Below are 21,884 nucleotides of genomic sequence, written 5' to 3'. Positions count from 1 at the left end.
AAGAGTTATTAACAAGAATGGGGGAAGGAGCGTTCCAGGTGGAAGAAACAGCCTGTGTAAAAGCCCCGAAGCAGGAATGACTATAGACAGTCTGCTGCCTCAAGCGCAGTTTCACACGTCACTTGCCCTTATGCCAGTGGGAGTATGGAGGAGAGGATGGCAAATGCACAATTTGGAAACTCTGAAGAGAGAATGAACAAAGTTAGCAAGTTTTAAAGTTCTCAGCATAGCATAAGGAATCACTACACTGCCTCCTGCTAGAATAAGCAAATGGTTAAAATTCTCTGAAACCTGATGTCTGAATAGTGATACTGACAGGGCCAGTTGCTTTACATATGAAATAGCCTTTGCTTCAGAAAAGGCCTCATACTTCTAAGCTGTTTCCAGGGATGCTCCCAACTTAGGAAGACACAGTTTAACAGGAAAATATTAATCACAAAGTGCTAAACAGGATGCAGCCTCTCTACCAAAAAGCACAAAATCAATCATTTCACTTTGGAATATACTTTTGGCATGAAGACTGCAGTCTGCCTTGGAAAACAGTCACTTCAAATCTGCCTAGGGAAACCAGATCAGTGAGCATTTCCAAACACATGACTTCTAAGCAAGTTTGCAATGGACAAAGCGGGCACGGAGCGAGGCGGCCAACGTACTGTTCTCGCGGACCAGGCAGAACTCCCATGCGCTCTGGCTCTCCAAAGTGCTGTCCAGGTCAACGGCGACATTGGGCTCGCTCTGCTTCTCTAGGCGGTACTGAGGGCCTGGAAGATCAAAGGGGCAGGAGGAGGGGAGGAAGTCTGAAACAGTGAATTTAACATTTAAAAAACACCACATACTGGTGAAAAGCTGATAAAGCCTTAGTAAAGTGTTCAAGTCTGTCTTAAGGGTCTAGCTATCCAAGATGGAAGTTTGGGGTTTCTTTTGCATAAGGCTTCACATACTCATCTGTTCTATTATCAGGTCTGTTTCCACTCAGTTATCCCTGAAACCAAGTAAGAGGTAAATGGGCTTTGAGTCAGAGTGACCTGGAGTCGTACGTGGCTATACCACTTCTCAGATATGACCAGGTCACCTACCCTCTCTGAACCTCCGTTTCCTAATATATAATGTAGGAACAGTTATACCTTGAAAGATTGTTGTAAGGATCAGAGGTGATGTAGGAAAAATGCTTATTAGAAATGTACCTGCCTCACAGGAGGCAAAGGTACTTATTAATAATTAAATAATAGTAAATTACAATCAGGAATAAGATATGTGTAGAACTCTAATATAACAACAGTCCAAAAAATTCAAAACAAATTATAAACAGGTAAGCTTAAATAAAGCTCATATGACCTGGCATTCATATGCAGAAAAATTTTTTAAATTAAAAAAATCTCAGATTTCTGAGTTACAATGGTGAAAAGACAGTGACTACTGATTCACATTTTTGTTGAAACATTTATGAAAACACAAGAGACAAAGGTTCAATAGTACTGGAAGCCAGGAATACTAGCTACCCTGCATCACATAGAGGGTTCTTCTGGCAGACCGTAATAAAACACTGCAGCATTTTATACATTTATTCATGTATTTCTTTGTCAACCCAAATGATAATCTTGTTCTTCTCAGATAACACCTAACAGGTCCAATGATCAGATTCAAAAGACTGCTCCTGTGATCTGTTAATGGTTATTGAAAGGATTAGAGGCATAAGAAACTGTCTTATTATTTTGACTCTGAAAGGCGTGTTTGGTCAGACAGAAGGAGAGGTGAGAGATCTGAGGGAAGCATCAGAGGCCGTGCAGGGCTCCCAGGCGGAACACGTATTTTTAGATATGTTCTTCAGCTGTTGTCAGCTTGTGGATTAATCACATCTAGTGCTTCTCTATCATTAGTATGAGGCATTTCACTCATTTCCAGTCATTCTCCTTCCCATGTTCTATGTTCAGCTGTAGCACTGTAGAGATTTATTTCAGTTTCAGGGTATATTTGATCTTTTCTCTAACTGGTATTTCATTAGCACTTCTGCCTATTCTGAATTCTTACATACATTCGCTTACATACATTCAGTCCTTTTTACACTACTTAAATAAAGCTTTTAAACCTTTGTAAGTAAACAAATTCTTAAAACATATACAACTATTTAAGCATATACATAGAAGTATACACAGTTCTTTTAAACTCTAAAACACTATATTTACATCAAAAAGGTATTGTGTTTTAAAATTATAGGTAGTAAATTCATTTTTTAAAAAAATTCTAATTTCAAAAGTGTTAAATAGGGCCAGGCATGGTAGCCCCCACTTAGCGATTCTCCCAAATCCCAGCACTTTGAGGGGACTGCTTGAACCCAGGAGTTCAAGACCAGCCTGGGCAACATAATAACAACAACAAAAATTTAAAAATTAGCCAGGCATGGTGGTGTGCACCTGTAGTCCCAGCTACTCGGGAGGCTGAGGCGGGAGGACTGCTTGAGTCCAGGAGCTGGAGGCTCCAGCGAGCTATGACCATGGCACTGTACTCCAGCCTGGGCAACAGAGAGAATCCCTGTGTCTCTTTAAAAAAAAAAAAAAGTGTTAGGTAAATCAAAGTATGGAAGGAAATGCAGATAATTCTTGTAGTCTCTACTACCTATCACCTGTCCATGCCAATAATTTTCAATTAATAGGCACATCTGCTATTGATCAGTAGATGCTGGCACATAATACTGGGTGGAAGGAATCTTAGAAAGCTGAACCTTAAGAAAACAGCTGTGGGCCCCCTTGGTCTAGTAGAGGAAAGGGAGTTACCCCTGAACCCAGAGGGCTGCTTTCTAAGACAATGGCCTATTAAACAATCTCTGACTGCTCCCATCTCCAAAACCTCCCAGCAACACAGTGTGTAGAAGCCACTGACATCCACTTCTATAAATTTACAGTGAAATCTGGGTGTAAAGTTTAGTTGTAATAATTCATTTCTCAGGCCGAGTATGGTGGCTCACATTTGTAATCCCAGCCCTTTGGGGGAGCCAAGGCAGGAGGATCACTTGAGGCCAGGAGTTTGAGGCCAGCCTGGGAAAATATAGTGAGTCTTCATCTCAACAAAAAAAAAGTTTTTAAGTTAGCTGGGTGTGGTGGTGCACGCCTGTAGTCCCAGCTACCGGAGAGGCTGAGGTGGATCTCCTGAGCCCAGGGATTTGAGGCTGCAGTGAGCTATGACTGTGCCACTGTACTAGACCTTATCTCCAAAATTAAAAAAAAAAATAATAGCCCAAATTTGGGAGCAACCTAGGTCTAACACAGGGACTGATTAAATGTTATGAAATACCATAAAAATATTAAATGTGATGGTACAAAAATATTTAATTTTACAAAACATGTTTATAACATGCTAACTTTATGAAAGCAGCTAATTATATAGCATATTCTAAATTGTAATTATAAAAATACAACTTCTAATATTTAAAATAGTAGCAGAGTGGGGTGACTACAGTTAACAACAATGTACTATACATTTCAAAACAAGCTAGAATAGTGGACATGAAATGTTCCCAGTGTATAGAAATGATAAATACTCCAGGTGGTACCCAAATACCCTGACTTGATCATTACACATTCTATGCATATAACAAAATATCATGTGTACTCCACAAATATATACAAACATTATGTACGAATTTTAAAAAGGTAAATCTAAGCAAAAAAATATGTAAAGGAAGAGAGGAAAAAAGACTAGGAGGTTATTTCTAAAATGTGAATAGTAGTTATAATTCATAATGGAATTAATAAGTGTTTTTATTTTTCCTTTGTGTTTTTTTGTATTTTTCAAATTTGCTATAATAAATGAAGGCCACTTTTGTAATTTAAAAACACCAGATAAACTTAAAAGTTCTCCAATTTCTTACTATGCCATTTTGTTTGAGGCTATTATATAATTAGCACACACTGTGGCATCTCCAATGGGTCATTCACATGCAGTAATTTAATCAAAAGCAGACAGGATCTGTTTATGTAGACATATTTTCATGTGAAGCTAACCCTGCACCCTGGCATGAGTACTCTGAGAGCAGTGCACAGGCTGTTGGGCTTCTCAAGCTGTCAGCCTACCTGACAGCTGGATTATATATAAGCTACTACTTTCCTGATTACTGGGAACTAAGGCCTGGCTGCATCAGGAGGAATTTCAGGCCGGTCTCCTTTGCACATTTTTTCCTACCAGTCTTTGCAGCTGCCTGGGAAACGTGGATCAGGGAAAACAGGGAGTCAGGGAGTACCAGGAAGGATCCGTTATCCCTACAGACAACTCCCTGCTCCACTCTCAAAGCCATAAATGCCATCATCTGACATTTATTTTATTTCTTGGATCTTACAGATATTTCTATTAAAATTAGTTTTCTGAAAGTAGCTTCTTGGACTTTGTCCTATGAAGCCTAGTATGACGATGACTTTCATTTAATACATGCTTATTATGTGCCAAGCATGCCATATACCTTACCTTGCTGAATCCTCACAGCAACCTCCAGAGGCATATTAGCCCCAGTTTACAGATTGGGATGCTGATGAAGTAACTTGCCCAAGATCACAAAGGTAAAAAGTAGGAAGGGGGAAATGAAATCCACGGGGGTCTTCTGGCTCTAAAGCTGTCTGCCTTGAACCCTCCTTCCTCCTGCAAACTATAAATTACTGGCCAATTATAAAGAGGCCACAATTTATACCATAAATACAGGTTTTTGTAGATTTGTGGATTCATCTAGAATCTGAATCACTTAACTTCTATACATTCAAAATGAAAATGATCTGAAACTATTTATTTTAACAAAATTCATACATACCAAATATTTCATGCTCTGGCTGCATTCTGAGTCCACTATAGTACCACTGCCTCTTATGAAAACATGATCAGATGTGATCACCTTATCTTTCTATCCATCCAGGAAGGCCCGTCCATCTTTCCTTAGGAATATTGCTAATAGTCTATGCTCAGTTTAGTCAGTAACTGAAAATCCGCGTGTTTTCTGCCCTGGGTATTCCCTGATCATCCATCAAAGCTGAAGAACAATTTGGAAACCCACTTCTGAACTTAGCAAAGGACCAATGGGGTAACAACCTGGGGAAAGGCAGGGTTGTTAAGCTGCATATGAAACTTGATATCTAAATCCAAATGGAAAACTGCTTTTTATAAATCTGCATTTCTCTCCATAATCCTCGCCTGAATAGTGGACATTTCACAGAGAAAGATTATAGTATTTTACACATTTTCCCCCCCCAGAAAGGCAAGGCTGATAACTTCAGGCCGTACTGTGTAATGAGAGGAAGGGTATATACGAGAGGCAACATAGCCAGGTGGTTAAGGGCATAAATTTGGGGCCCAATTGCCTTGGCCTAAGTCCTGGCCAAGCAATTTTGCTATATGACTTTGGGCCAACTTACTTAACCTCTCAGTTTTCTTCATTATAAAACAGGGGATAATAATAGCACCTACCTCATAGGACTGTCTAAAGATTCAATGAAATAACAGTTGTAAGGCAGTTGGAACAATGTCCAACACATTCATAGTGTGATTTAAGTATCAGCTACTATCATCATCATCATCAGACTGTAATAATACTAAGAGATCCTAACAGCATGGACAATTTAACTACCACCATCACAGGCCCTACTATGTGACAAGTGCTGTGCTAGCCCTTTTATGTACAGATCATCTCATTCACTCTTTGGTCACTCTAAGATGTAAAGAGTATAAACCCACTTAATGGAGGAGAAACTGATTTACAGAGGTTAAATAACTTGCTCAGTGTCCCTCAGGAAGTAGTAGAAGTGGGAGAATTCATACCGAGGGCTGCCCAGGCCCGCACTCTCTATATTGCTTATGAACCACAGCATCTCACTCAATTTTGCTATATGTACTCACACAAAGTTCTTAATAAATGCCTGTTGACAGTCAAGATTATGATAACCTAGACTGTACTATATATCAAAGTACAGTCTCCATCAAATACTTGTTTAATTTTTAGGAGGCTGACACGGGAGGAAAATAAAAATAGCAGCCAAAAGCCATTTCAAAAAGACAAACTGTGAGGTCAATTTCTATGAATATACTTTTTGCCAAAGAAATGATTATATAAAATATAAAAGGCTCTTTCACACTGAACAGGACAAGGTTCTCAAGGCAACATCCACACTTTGGAAAGAGGATTTAAAAAGTCACAGCTGCGCATGAAGCCACATGCCCTCCACTTCACAGCAGAGAGGAACACAAAAGGAAGATTTTGGGAAGCAGTTACTCTGCAGCAACGAGAAAACCTGCTTGGGCACTCCAATGATGTATTTATTGCAGTAATACCATGCCACCAAATGGCCTAGGAACAAAATATTGCTTTGGGCACTTTGGGAGGGTTCCAAGTTATAATACCCAGGCAGGATTTTTATGGGATTTTGTAAACCCGAGGCAAACATCTCAGCACATAAGTTTCAAAGAAAATCTGTAGAATCTGTTGGTTGGTGGCTACATGCTCACAGCAGCTTCCTTGATCCCTTTAACCCCTGACTGAAATGTAAAAGGTTTTAGCATCCAATTCTTTAACAGGGGTAAGCCAGCTGAAAGCTGAAATCCAATGGAAAGCAAGTGCCTGCCCAAGTCCGAAGAGAGGGAAGACATACTGTCGCCTCTATTGCTCTGTGTCTTCTTTCTAGAGACCCATGGGAGAAACTTCTTTCAGATCCTGGTATCAGGAGAAGTTGTACTTCCCTGGAGCAAAGGGCTTGCTTTTGTATCTTTACAAAGTTTAACATAAATCTTATAACTAGTTGCTATCATGTCCCTTTCTCCTTTGCCCATCAGGAAGCTCAGCACTGAATGTTTGCGTGACTATGATGACCTGGACATGCATTTCTCTGCCAGCTCCTCCTCCTGAGGACTCGTAAACTTGTCGTTTAATCTTTACGTTACTTTTCCTCTCATATAGTTTATTGGTTCGTATGTATATATATATTTTTAAGAGGTGGGTCTCGCTATATTGCCCAGGCTGGAGCGTAGCAGCTGTTCACAGGTGTGATTCCATCACTGATCAGCACGGGCGTTTTGACCTGTATGTTTCCGACATGGGCCGGTTTACCCTTCCTTAGGCAACCTGGTGGTTACCCACTCCTGGGAGGTCACCATATTGAAGCTGAACTTAGTGTGGACATCTGATCAGCACAGCGCTGATCTAGGCTATAGCCCAGAAATCCTGGGCTCAAGCAACCCTCCCGTGTCAGCCTCCTGAGTAGCTGGGACCACAGACACACAACACTACACTCAGTGGTTCATGTATTTTAAAATCTATTACAGTAATTTCAAATATTTTTGGGATCAAGGTAGGATATAGATGAATTAACTTATCATTATCAGTGCTGACCATATGAACAAGTTTGAGAATCACCTGTGCAAGGAAAAATGACAGTCAAAGACTGAACACTTTCATGGTTATGTCTTCATGTCAATTGTTTTCCATTCACCAATTTAAAGAGCTGCTTTAATCTGAAAGAGCTTCTTGTAGCCAGAAAAAAAACTAAGTGTGAGCAGTAAGAGGAAATGCTAGGCTTGAGCAAAGCATCCCTGGTGTTTGTGCCCTGAGAGGGAGTAATGCTGCCAGCTATGCATCCTGGGGAAGGAATTTAATCTCATCTGTAAAATAGGGATAACAGAGCTTCCCTCAGAAGGTTGCTGTGAGGATTAAATGAGACAATCCAGGACTTCCCTTAGCAAAGTGCTCAGTCAATGAGAGCTGCTATTATTGCAAATACAGACTGAAACAAAAACCATTGTGATAAGGTTTAGGTAGATCCCTAGCCTATGAGTCACAACAGGCTCACAGCCTTACCAGGGAAGGCACACCGGGGCAGGGAATGCTGGCATCAAAGCGAATGTCTGTCCTCTTTCCCTCATATGTCCAAAGTAGGGGTACAGGGTGTATATCCATTTAAACAAGCTTACTTTTAAGCTGCAGGTGGCACTTAAGATTAGAGACTTGCTCAGTAGCCAGGATTCCTACAGTTCCCTAGTCTCTCAGGTCCTACAAATTAAGTCTAAAAATGATGAGTAAATGTCAGAACCCACAGAACAAAACATGGCAGCACAGATATCAAAGGACACGTGATGCTGGCTCTGAGCTCACATGTCCACCCCACACAGCCTTGGCTTCTTCCACACTGACCTTCCATGGTCCATGTGGGTTCTTCAGTGCCTCCTGGTCTCTGCATGTGCCAATCCCTCTTCCCTCTTCTTCACCTAGCTGTGAGTCCTCCTTCAAGACAACCTGGTTCAGATGTTTCCACTTCAGGGAAGGGGAGGGTGGGGCTACCTGTCCCCTTCTCTGTGCTCCCACACAGCGCCTTGTTCCTACCTTGGTAGGAGCACTCACTGGGCTCTTCTATAATTTACCTGCTCAAGCTGTCTTGCTGTCTCCCGCAGCCTCGAGGCAGGGATGAGTCACCTCTGTGCTTGGTGCATCGTTGATGCTCAAAAAATGTTCATTAGATGGATGTTGGATGGTAGTGTAGCATCACATGTCCTTTGATATCTGTGTCATGGTTTGTTCTGTGAGTTCTGACATTTACTTGTCATTTTTAGACAATATTTGTAGGATCTGAGAGACTAGGGAACTGTAGGAATCCTGGTTGCCAAGCAAGTCTCTAATCTTAAATGCTGTCTGTAGCTTAAAAGCAAGCTTGTTCAAGGGGGAGCTGAGGCTGAGAAGCTTGGCCCAGACTGTTGGTCAAGATTTGGATTTTCTCTTATAAGCGACAGATGCTAACAAAGCAGGGAAGTGACACAATCAACTTTATATTTTGGTGAGATTCTTCTGGTGGCACTGTAGACAATGGGCTGGAGACTTATGGCAGGAAGACCCATTCCAGGAGGACTGTGCCAAGCCTTGACCACTCTAAGGCAGGGGCTGACTGAATCTGCATTCCTCACTGAGCCAAAGCCACTATGCTGATGCTGTCTGTATCAGAGCTCAGACCCAACATCAGCTATTCTAAAATGTCTGCATTTAGTGTCAGCTCCATCGCTTATAACTCTTCCTCTAGGGGCAACTACAATCATTTTCTGCTTGATCTCAATATAAGCACTGAACTATATTCAAGTGATAACCGCTGTAGCTTATACCCCCTCTGAGGCTCAGATAGGATAATTTGGAATTTAAATAATAAAAAAGGAACAAGCTGACATGACAATAAGGTCACACTTTAGCTTCTTCTGAGCCAATACACCATTTGCTCTCGGTGAAACAGCTGAATATAATCAAATTAAATACAATTCCTATTACAAAAGAAGAAAGACCAAGGCTGTTCCAATAAACCAATTCTCCTGCCTAGTTAAACCACAGAACCTTCAGGAAAGGTTTTGAAAGCATGACCCATCAGTTCTAATTTTTAAAACTTATCCTTTCAGTCAACACTAGAAAAAGGCCCATTCCAACTTTTATCTTTGCTACAAAGTGCTGTTATCTTGGCTTGATGTCAGGAGCTCTATCTCTCTTTCTGCTGACAAGCAGAGACGAGAAAGATAAGATTGGAAACGAATCTCACTTCTCTGAGTAAATAAATAATCAATACTCATCTAAATGTAAATGAGAAGGTAGCCCCCTCTGATAACAGCACTCTTATCAGAGAGCCAATTTTCTTCAGACATTTGGCCTCAACCAAATCACCATCATTCAGCCCCAGCCTAATGGCAAAAAATCGTAACTAAATTGAACCGATCACCAGAGATCAACTAAGTTCGGCCCTGGCCACTTCAGGTTCAAATGTTTGGGAATGCAATTTTGCCCCCATTAACTTTCAATAGCAATGAAGAACAGACTGGTCAAGGGGCCAGTCTGTGCAATAAACAAAGCCCAGCAAGGGGGCTGGCCAGAAGATGAGGAGGAGTGGGCTTCAGTGTTTAAACAACAACAGTGCCATCACGGAAGCAAGCCCCAAAACTGTGAAGGGAAGGCCGCCTCTGTGGGCTAAGTAGATGGCATTCTTTCCTCTGTGGGCTAAGCAGATGGCATTCTTTCCTCTATCCAAGGCTTGGCTGAAACTGAGAAGACATTTAATTTGGTGAATGATGATGATGATAATGATTAAAGTTTATTAAAACAAATATAAAGAAAAAAAGAGATATTAAAAAGCTACTGTAGCTCAAAATAACCTAAGGTTCAAATGATCAATTTCCTCCAACTAATTTGACTCAGACTTACATCTGACCCAGTAGTGCCGCACTGACCTGATTTTACTGAAAGAAGACGCCGTCTACAAGACAAATCACTTTCAAACCACTGCACTGGGGTTTCCATTTCTTTGCTGCAAGACTCAATTCACTGCTGATGAGAGTATTGGGGAAATTATGACCATTATTGATAGGACAGCAAAACCACTTTCACACAGCAGTCTTCAAGTCGACAGAAAGCTTGCACTAGACCATTAATGAAGGTGTCAGCTAAGACCAGAAATTAAAGACAAAGACTGGAAGAGGCCTAATTTTTAGAGCACATTAAGGACACCAGACACACAGAAGCAGCAGCCATTTATCCTCTTAAGAGTAACAGAGCCTAAATAAGAATGAGCAGAGGAACGGGCTACTCTACTTATGATTAGGAAAAGAAAATGCTTTTTTTCTTGCCTGGCCTTGGAGTTCCAAGGCCGTAGGCTCTCAATATTATCAGCTCACAATCTTCATCAGCCAAAGGAGGAGATGTTTGGTGTGAGACAGAACTACCCAATATTTTACTATCTCTATTGCTGCTGTGAGCATCTAATCCTAGAAGGCAGATGTGTGGCAGTTGGAGTGTGGGTTTTGGAGTCAAAAAGACTTGGATTGAAATCCTGGCTCTTTTACAAGTTATGTGACCCTGGGCAAGTTAGTGGATCTAAACCTTCATGGAGTAATTCCACAGATTATGTGTAACACAATGCCTCGCACATAAGCACTTAATAAAGGTCAGTTATACTACTACACAAATTTGACAAAATCATCAACTTGCCCTTTTTGAAAACAAGTCAAATATTGCTTCATTCCTGGACTATAATAACAGCATCAGCAACTGACATTGAGGACTTTCCTGGCCCTTAACAACTTGCTTTCCACGCATTTGCTTTCTGCATCTTCATAAAACTCTATGCGGTAGGCCCCACAATAATCCCCACTTTACAGAGGAGGAAAATAAACCATGGAGTGGTTAAGTCACGTACCCATGGTGAGGCCAGGACGAGAACACAAGTGTTTCCGATTCCAAAGCCTGTGCTCTTCACCACTCTGCTCTGCTGTATCCCATAAAGAACAGTATAGGTTTTGATCTTTGGGTTAAAAAAAAGAATTGTAAGGTTTAGATGATTTATCAGCTCAGAAAGGAGTAAAGATGCTGGGTGGGAGACCAGGCAGCAGGGAAGAGAGTAGGAAGTTGATCTTGAGGGGGTCAAAACTGAGAGTCCATCAACTCTCACAGCAGGCATGTTACATATGTGAACACCAGCTGCTTGCCCTGATTTTTCCAGGGTTGGGGTGGGGGTTCTTTTTCTAAGTTAAGTGATTTACAGACTTATGGCCTCAATCCACAGTTCTGAAAGTGTGATTTCTTTAGGGTTTAACTATACCCATTTCTAGTCTTGTTACAACTTTTTTATTGCGATAGAAAACATTTACTGGAAATATGTTACTGCTATTACCAGGTCATAAAATAAAAAGAAAAATAGTTTATGTATTGCCATCATTTTCAATCATCAATCAGAGTGCCAAGAGGAGGAAAGGAAAGGGCATACAGCCGAATTTTCTTCTTTGTGTGGGAGAAAATGTAGGAGCATCATAATTCTTTAGAACAAATTTATTCTTGAATACCTAGCCTCACGAATGGGCTCCGGGGAGGAGCAGGGAGGCATCCTTCTGGCATATCCCCTCCTTTCTGCAGCCCTGCCTGAATCCCTGCCAGAATTAAGAGCTCTTTAATCCCACCTTCCTTGGGACCTTGCTTTTTCTCAGTGCACTGAGCATGCTGAATTAAAAGTACTTTTGTCTATTTGTCATTCCCCCCACCTAGCCAACATCAGGGCACTCGTTGAAGATGGGGTGGGGGGCTTTCAAAAAAAACTCAACTCTGTCTTCCCAAGGCTTCAGCATAGCAAAAGCCTCTTTGTTGGTGCTCAGTAATCTTTGTTAAATAGAATGACTTCCACAAGGTGGCACTGAAAATTGAACTCAACAATCTACTTCTTCTAGCTGATATTCCTATCCTAAGAAATATTAGCCCAAGTATACAATGATGTATATTAAAAGATGTTCATTACAGTAGTGTTTTAACATAAAAATTTTCATACAACCTAAATATTTACCAGTAGGAAACTATTAAATAAATTATGGTATATCTATATACTGGGTTGTCATATGGTTGTTATAAGAATAAACTAAGTTGGTTGGGTGCAGTGGCTCACATTACATCTGTAATCCCACATCACATCTGTAATCCCAACACTTTGGGAGGCACAAGTGGGAAGATCACTTGAAAGCGGGAGTTCCAGACCAGTGAAATCCCATCACTACAAAAAAAAAAAAAAAAAAATTAGCTGGTTGTGGTAGGGTGGAGCTGTAGTCCCAGCCACTTGGGAGGCTGAGGTGGGAGGATTGCTTAAACCCAGGTGTTCAAAGTTACAGTGAGCTATGATGGTTCCACTGCACTCCAGCCTGGGCAACAGAGCAAGACCATCTCTAAAATAAAATAAAGCTAAGTTAATAAGACATGGGAAGAATTCTATGATACATTACTAAATTTATAAGATATAGAATGTATAGAGTAAGCTACATGTTAGTAAAGTAAAACCCAAATTACATAGGTGCACTGATATGTGGATTTGTGAAATACACACCACAATCTGGAGGGTCATGAACCAAACAGTTCTCATAGCTGTTCTTTTACCTATAGTAACCTGTGGGACAGAGGAAGGTACAGCAGCAAAGATGGCTTTTGTTTTTACTTTATAGATTCTTATCATGGGTTGTTGACAGTAGATGATTGTAAGTATTACATTTATTTTAAAAATTCAATTTTAAAAAGTGAGGTGGAACAATCTCAGAGATTATTCCAGCCAGACCAGACTAGGGAAGACTGTGGCCCCTGGAACCTCCTTGAGTCTCCTCTCACACCATCTGGCTCCTCACACATTATGTAGGCTCAGTGGCTCTGGAGAGAGACCTAAACAGTTGAGGAGCCAGGAACTAAATTGGGATAGAGCCTGTTCAAGGGTTCCTGAGGTCCACAGTCAAGTCACAGGGAGACCACAGAAGCTTCCAGTGCTGCTTAAAGGGGCTGAGCAGGCAAAGCTGAAGAGGACTGACTGGAGCATCTGGGTCGGACTACAAAGACTGTTTACAGCTGGGTGCGGTCGCTCATGCCTGTAATCCCAGCACTTTGGGAGGTCAAGGTGGGGAGGATTGCTTGAGGTCAGGAGTTCGAGAACAGCCTGAGCAACACAATAAGATCCTGTCTCTACAGAAAATAAAAATTAGCCTGGTATGGTAGCACATACTTGTCTTAGCTGCTTGGAAGGCTGAGGTGGGTGGATTGCTTAAGCCTAGGAGATCAAGACTGTAGTGAGATATGATCATGCCACTGTGCTCCATCCTGGATGACAAAGCAAGACCTTCTCTCTCTAATATATATATATATATATAATTAGTAACAAAAACTGTTTACAAAGTCAGGCCACAACTGCAGACCAAGGGCCAGATCCCATTCGCTCTTGTTATCACCACAGCCTGATAACTATGCCCGCCCCAACCTCCTCAGGGATTCTACCCAGAGCCACAGAAAACAAAGGGTGTCCCATATGTCTCTGACTGGTCTTCCTCTAGGGCAGTTCTGAAGCCTCCAGGCAGGCTTTGAGATAAGTGGTGGTCAGGAGTCCATCCCTACAGCCTGTGGGTAGAGAAAAGGTCTGGATTTGATCCCTGCCTAAGCTTAATAAAGTGTGTATCTAGGGAATGTTCTGCAAACTCTGCAGACCCCAGCACATTTGAGACAGTATGATGTAATGCTTATAAGCCAGACTCCTTGGGTTTGAAGTCCCAGCTCCACCACTCACACGTTATGTAATCCTGGGTAAGCTACTTAGCCTTTCTGTGCATTGCTTTCCCATCTGTAAAAATAGGATAACAGCACCTGTATCTTAGAGTTGTTGCAAGGATTCATTGAGTTAATACAAGTAAAACGGGTAAGTAGAAAGGATGCCTGGCCCACAGTTTTCACGAAGTCTGTAGCTTTAGCTGCATTGTCCCTATGCCTAGGTTACTGCTTCTGCTTTCTAAGCAGCACTTGGAAACAGAAGGGTCTCTAGTTCTCCAGCAGGGGCTGAAACCTCCAGGTCAGCCTTACTGGCCTCATCTTCCTCCTCTCTAATGATATGGTAATCCAGAAATACCCTCCAAACCATGCCGTTTCAACCATCTGTGCCTTTGCTCATACTAGTCCCTCAGTTCGGAACAATCTTCCCTCTATTTCAATTCTTTAGTCTATGTTTTTTTCCCACTCAAGGAATCAAAACTCTGCTTAGATGCCACTGTCTCTGGACTTCTTTGTGCAACCCACACTAAAAAGATCTCTTGTACTACATATATGCAAGTTGAGAATGGAGAGCACATTTCAGCATCCCCACATTCCTAGAACAGTTTCAGCATACAGGTATGTTTAGTGATTATTTGGTGATGAAACAAGCCCAGCCTGCTTAGCTACCACCCTACCTCTTCCTCCAAAGTACACTTGGAGCTCCACCTCCATCTGACTCCAAATGTCTCCACTGTTTGGAGATTCCCAACTCTGACTGGGTTTTCTAGGGATGGATGGAACTAGCATGGATCTAGCTGACTTATCGGGACATTGGCTGGAGAATGGAAGACCATCATTGACAGGGTCCTATCCCTCATCCCAATCAGTCTGGTTCTCTTACCCAGGCCCATCTTCAGTAGCCACCTATCCCAACATGTATCCTACCAAAGTTACCTGAGCTACAACACACAGGCCTAAGTGGAGCCCACTCAATATCAGAACAAGAAGAGGTAACACATGTACAACCAAAAACTTTAAAACTTGCAGAAGGTTGGGAACCACTGGACAGGAGCCTCATACACGCTGTCGTAGGCAGAGAGTGTGCGAGAAGGTGCAGACCCTTCACTACCATGAGGAGTGCTAATACTCTACATCCTGTCACTATGCAGCCAGCAGGAACGTACTTCTCTTTGGAGAAAGGATGTCCCATATTATCTGTAAAAAAGGATATTTTTTTTCCCTCCTTGAAATCCAGATTTCACTTGTTAGAGAGGTTGGAAACCTTTACCACTGTCCCTAAGAATCCAATTTTTCAATCCAATCTGTTTCTCTTGAGTCACTGTGACATTACCAAATTTTACATACAGTTATCTGTTGCTCTGTAAAGAAATACAGATGGTTTTGTGGAAATAAACAGCCATTTATTTTAAACAATTGTAAAATAGTTTATGGAAACCAGTGGGGTAATGCATTCAAATAAATGCCAAAACTGGTTGATGGGGATCCAGGGTGCTAAATCACACTGCGGAGGAATTTAGCTGTGGGGAACAGGTAGTAAATCCAGAGTGACAGAATTTCCCGTGATGGCAAAGGTTTCTGACATCCAGTCCAGTACTCAAAACCCACAGCAGTTCAAACCCATTTTCCTTAACACAGCCTTGACAGCCAGTGAAATTAGTGAATTTAGTCACAAGCACCTAAGGACAAAAGACAGAAGAAACAAAAATGAGACTTCATTTGTCTTCAGCCTTCTCTGAGCTATATAAAAGTGGTGATTCCAACCTGAGACAGTTGAGAGCAAGCTTAGAGCCAACTGTTTTCAGTCAGCAGACTTTGTTACGATATATTGGAATCTGAAGACTTCCATTCAAATCTGCTTATGTCAGAGGCTTGGGTAAACCACTTCCTCTCTGAACTTCAGTCTCTTCCTGTTAAATGAGGATAATACAGTAGTTGTATGTACTTGACAGGATGTTAAGCAGATTCAGTGAGGCACAGGATTATTCTTTGGCGAGCTTGATACCAATGGCCCTGGTGGAAGGCGCTCTAGCCCTGGGTGGGACAAAAGGCTACAGGGCCTCTTTAGGGACTTCTACCAACTCTTCAGGGAAGCACCACTGCCAGTGAATGGTTGGACCAGCCTTTGCAGGAAGAGAGAGAACTCTAAGCCCTTTTTTGCTTCTAATTTTACAGGACAATCAACTATAAACTTACTACCTTTCCATTCTCAAACCAGCTTTTTTTCCTTGTAACTGGGCTTCCAATGATGACACCACGATTCACCCAATGAATTAACTCAGTTGGTTCATCAAACATTACTAAACTCCTACCATGTGCCATGTCTTGAGCTAGACACTATAGATATGAAGATGAACAAGACTATGAATCTGGCCTCTAAGGACCTGGCATAGTGTACACGGCACTCTCAAGTTTGGACTACTTCTTAGCCTTCCCCCTTTTTGTTGACGTTAAATCAGCTCCCAAGTTCTGCAGACTCTACCCACTTAATATGTCTCCCTTGCATTCCTTCTCACTCAGGTGGCAGTAATGGTTTCCCCAACCTTCTTCTGGCCTCCAGCCAACCACTCTTCACCCTATTGTTAGAGAGTGCTCTCCAGACCCAAATTCTGGTAGATTCAAGGTATCACTTTCATAAAATCCTTTCACAACTTCCTTGCAGGCTACTGGTTTAGATGCAAATTCCTTATCTCACTCTCAAGGCTTTCTATCCATCCTAATTTCTTGTACATCTATGTCCTCTACGACCCAAACTAGTCTCACTGTTCAGTGCATGTATGTCCTGGTTTCCTAACTCCATGTCACTGCTGTGCCCTTCACTTCACCCAGACTGACTCCTTCAGCTTGTCAAAATCACATCCCTCCTTTTTGATTATCCCCTAAGTCTTATCTTTTCTCCTTCTGACCCCATGACATCAGGCCCAACCAGAGTCCCAGACCGGCCTCCTTCCTTTCCCCACAATAGGGAAAGTTGTACCAGTTAACGTCTACAGGCTCTGCTTCAAGGCAATAGGATTTCTACAATCCCCAGCCAACCAAAAACAGGGCTTCCTTTTTAAAAACTCTAGCCTTGGCCTTCATATCTTATTCAGGTAACTGTCCTTGCTCCTGGCCCAGTCCTGCCCAGAACCCTGCCCTCAGGCCTGGTGCCATGCTAGGTTCTCAGTGTGCCTCTCTGAAAATCCTGCCCTGCCCTCTGACGTTGTCTGCCCACCTGGATTTCCCTGTGCATAAATCAGACATTTAATTTATCTGAATTCAACCATACTTGCTAGGTAGAAAAGAGGAAAAAAAGAGGGAGAGACCTGACCAAGAGCACAATTTAAGCAGTTGGGAGAATTCCACTTGCCATGACTCTCAGCGATCCAGTGAGCCCCAAGAGTGTGAATATGCGGCAGGAGTCCAGATTTCATCTTTGCATTTACAAGGTTTGCATTACATGGAAACTTGTAAATGTGTGATAAGTGACTAACTGCATTAAATGGGTGGATGATAGCATCTCAGTCTTTATAGACCAAGTTTGATTTTAGCATTTAAAAATATGTACTTTTAGCTGTTATGATGCTAGAGAAAAAAAGCTGTGTGAATTTAATGAGAAAAATTAAATACATTGCCTCTGATGGGCATTTTTAAAGAGATTTTTATTTCCTACATGTAATTTTGACAATGGGATTTTTACTCACCTGTTGCCTTTGTGATCTAACCCTGGATAAGCTGTGGCTCTTGGTACGGCCACCCCCGGATGCTGAGCATCATCTGCTTCCCTGGTCCTTGCTGCCAAGACCTGCAGTTCCCCCGCTGTCCTTATGGCCCCCCACTGCTGATTGCCCATCTGCCCTGTTCCCTGCTGTGGGGGCCAGATCCTTCAGAGACTGGCTCCACCTGCCAACAGGGATTCTCTCTGCCTGCCCCATCTTCCTTCTAATAACCATTGTGCCAACTGAGGTTGTGTTTTACAAGCCTTGGTAAGTATTTATTAATTAATTAATTAATTATTTTTAATGTAAGTAAAGAGACCAGGCTTGAGGACTGCAACCTAGGAACATAGATTTAGGTTGCCCTAAAAACGCTCCCAGCACTTTAATTACCACTACTCTGTCCAGCTTTATAATAGCCATTTAAGCTCTCACCTCAGTACCTTCTACTAGGTTGGTAGGACTGTGATGGCAGGGTCAAGCACTACCACCAATTCATAAGACCTTTGGAAATTACGTGCTCTAAGCACTGTTTTCTTATTTCTAAGTGGGGAATGATGATAATTTCTAACTCATGTGGTTATTATATAGATTAAATGAGATAGTAACACATGTAAAGCACTTAGTTTGGCACATAAGTGCTAAATAGCAACTATTTCTTAATACATTAATATAATTTTGCACATTTTGCCACGTTCAACTCTGAAGCAATTAAACAGATAAGAAGCTGAATTATATATCCTGTTTTATTTTAAGCCAACTGTGACTTACAACTGAAGATGTGAAAATATGCTTATCTTTGTGCTACAAACAAAACAAAAAGATAAAAGCAATGGGAAAATGGCAGAAGAGGAGACGTGGCTGTCAGCCATTTTCCTTTCTCAGAGTTTTCTTTCTTGTTAGATCTATTATCTGGGAGCTGGGCTGCCCTGCTGGCTTTCCATTTGCCTTGCTAATAACAGTAAATCCAGCAGCTTCCACTGCAGTTCCTGTCTCCTTCAGCTGACTCCCAGGCCAATCAGCATTTCCTCTCTGCTAATGTCAGATGTTCCCTGGGAAGTCCTGCTGAAAAGAAAATTTATGACTAAAGTTTCTTCAGCTTTTAACTCTTCTGCATATCCTGCTCCAGATGCAGGGTACTCCAGAGGAACGCTAGGTCATTCCTACATGTGCACTCCTATGTTCTTGCTGATGCTCTGCTGCTCTGACAAGGGGCCTCGGACCCCTGGAAAAGCCCAAATGAGCAGCTGGGCAGACAGATGCACACATTCTGGGATGTACCTCATATGTGGACTCAATTTGAGCTGGGTTCCTTAGCAGCTAGAGTCTCTTTTGAACTATAACTCAAAGTAGTCATATTCATACAAAAAGAACATTAGATCACAAAACTGTAAGTCTGACTGGGTTTCATGACTGAAACTGAAAGGAGGGGACAGGACTAACATTCACTGAGTGGTAAGATAATAACAGCAAAGACTTACTGGGTCCTTGGTGCTTTGCATGGATCTCTGCTTAATTCCACGATAATGCTATGAAGAAGATATTATTATTATTTTCATTCATAAATAAGGAGTTCAAACGGGTTAAGAAACTTATCAAAGAGCTAGAAAAAGTAACAGGAGGCCAGGCGCAGTGGCTCATGCCTGTAATCACAACACTTTGGGAGGCTGAGGCGGGCAGATCACCTGAGGTGGGGAGTTCAAGACCAGCCTGACCAACATGGAGAAACTCTGTCTCTACTAAAAATACAAAATTAGCTGGGCATGGTGGCGCATGCCTATAATCCCAGCTACTCAGGACGCTGAGACAGGAGAATCGCTTGAACCCAGGAGGCGGAGGTTGCGGTGAGCTGAGACTGTGACATTGCACTCTAGCCTAGGCAACAAGAGCAAAAGTCCATCACAAACAAACAAAGAAACAAAAGAAAATTAATAGGAGCAGGGGTGGAACCAGGTAGGTCTTCTAGAACTCAGGTCTTAAGTAAGCTCCACAGTTGAGGCTACCAACCAGAAGACTATGATCTCATGGCTGGGACCTTATTTTATTGAAGAGGAGACTAAATCAAGGAGCTCAAAGACAGAGAATGACCAGCATAAGCCAACAAAGGAAGCATGATCTTCTGATCCGCAACAGCCACCTCCTAAAATAAATCCTCCAAGGGTCGCAGAAGAGGAGAATACACTGACTTAGGCTTTCAGGAGACAATGGGGTGGCACTCCACAATCTCTTCAGCGGAACAGAGAACAATGGCTGTCTGCCGAGGTTCAGGCTTGCTGGCAAAGGTGGCAGTGGTGCAGCAGCCACTGCCAGGCCCTTACAGACCTTATGTTCTTGGCACAGGAGGGTCTCATCACAGGGTTTTCATTTTAAGTAAGTTTCAAGCCTTTGGGGATGTCTGCATGCTGGTTCCATGGACTTTCCTATGACCTCTTCTGTACCTCGCCACAGAAGTTAGATGATATACTTAACCAGATCAGCAAATCTATAAACTAATTTTTGTCCTAATTTAAAAAGAAGTAAGAATGTCAAAACGTACATGTGACAGCTGTTTGGGACTCTAATGTTATGGAAAAGCAGCTGTTTTCATTTATATTTGAGATATTAGTCATCCTTGGAATGGGACAGAGTATCCAGCTAATAGCTTATGCTTTAACCTACGGAAAATACGGGTCACAGAGACAAAGTGTTGGCAGAATCACAATACACTGACTACACTCATATAACATATTGGTCTTAAAAAGTTTGAAAACGTTTATAAGAAGCAGCAACTATTTAATAATGATGTTCTCAGAGAAATCTGACATTCAACATGATGAAATGAATGGTTTGCTTTTCGGAGAAAGGGCGTTTTCAAACAGACAAAATCCACATAAGTAAGGAAAGAAAGATCCTTCTAAGCTCCAGAAGTTGAAAGTAAACTGTTTTAACAAAATTTAAAAATTAACTTTAATCAAAGTAGCATACATTTTTTTTTTTTTTTTTTGAGACAGTCTTGCTCTGTCACCCAGGCTGGAGTGCAGTGGTGTGATTTTGGCTCACTGCAAACTCCGCCTCCAGGGTTCAAGCAATTCTCTTGCCTCAGCCTCCCAAGTAACTGGGACTACAGGTGCGCATCACCATGCCCAGCTAATTTTTTGTATTTTTAGTAGAGGTGGGGTTTCACTGTGCTAGCCAGGATGGTCTTGATCTCCTGATCTCGTGATCTGCCCGCTTCAGCCTCCCAAAGTGCTGGGATTCATACATACAGTGTTTTGTTTGTTTGTTTGTTTCTAGATGAAGTCTCGCTCTATCGCCCAGGCTGGAGTGCAGTGGCACAATCTTGGCTCACTGCAACCACTGCCCCTCCCCAGGTTTAAGAAATTCTCTGCCTCAGTCTCCGGAGTAACTGGGATTACAGGAGCGTGCCACCATGCCCGGCTAATTTTTTGTATTTTTAGTAGAGACAGGGTTTCACCATCTTGGCCAGGCTGGTCTTGAACTCCTGATCTCATGATCCACCTGTCTCTGCCTCCCAAAGTGCTGGGATTACAGGCGTGAACCATTATGCCTGGCCTCATACATACAGTTTTAAGAGTAAATAATGCTGTTAAGTCCTATGATGAAAAAGAGTAATTCCCTGTCCTATTCTTGAGTCCCTCCTTATAGGAAATTTAAGTTTTTTTTGTTTTTGTTTTGTGATTTCTGGTACTCACCTTATTTTTTATTAGCATTCCCATAAGTTATTATAAATATCAGACAATATCTATTAACTTACATTAGAAAGAATGAGGACTTAGGCTGTGCTCTCTCTCTCTTTCACACACCCACACCCCGTTTGGAAAGTGAGTTTGCTTTTTTCTCTTTTTCTGCAATACAGTAGCTTCCTCCTCCTGGGCACCCTTAGGTGACTATCAATCTTTAAAACGTATGCTTTTGGTATACTTCTCTGGCTCCCCAAGGACTTAGAAGAGATCCATATCATTACGGGAACCTGGGCAGCAACACTAATTACAATGGATGCACATCGCCTTTCATTTTAAACATATTTACATTTTCATGTGATGATGTAATTCTCTGAGGGAGTTTGATCTCTGATAACCAAAGTACAGTGAATCCACTCCTAAACAGAAAGTGGTGGCCTCAGGTGTGGGCTGGCCGAGAGACAAGTGGCT

The 21,884-nt window shown here is 41.9% G+C and overlaps 1 protein-coding gene across 1 annotated transcript in view; it reads right to left on the bottom strand.

Annotated features, from left to right (window-relative positions):
• MAPKAP1 (mitogen-activated protein kinase associated protein 1) overlaps positions 1–21,884 on the bottom strand; it is a 268,575-nt gene that overhangs the window by 67,206 nt on the left and 179,485 nt on the right. The window contains 1 exon segment of the mRNA XM_011931379.1: positions 654–761. Within this exon segment, the coding sequence (XP_011786769.1) occupies positions 654–761 (108 nt within the window).

Source organism: Colobus angolensis, unplaced genomic scaffold (assembly GCF_000951035.1).
Source record: "Colobus angolensis palliatus isolate OR3802 unplaced genomic scaffold, Cang.pa_1.0 Scaffold9, whole genome shotgun sequence".
Lineage (NCBI taxonomy): Eukaryota > Metazoa > Chordata > Mammalia > Primates > Cercopithecidae > Colobus > Colobus angolensis.
Note: the sequence above shows the minus strand (reverse complement) of the source record. Positions and strands in the feature narration are given on the sequence as shown.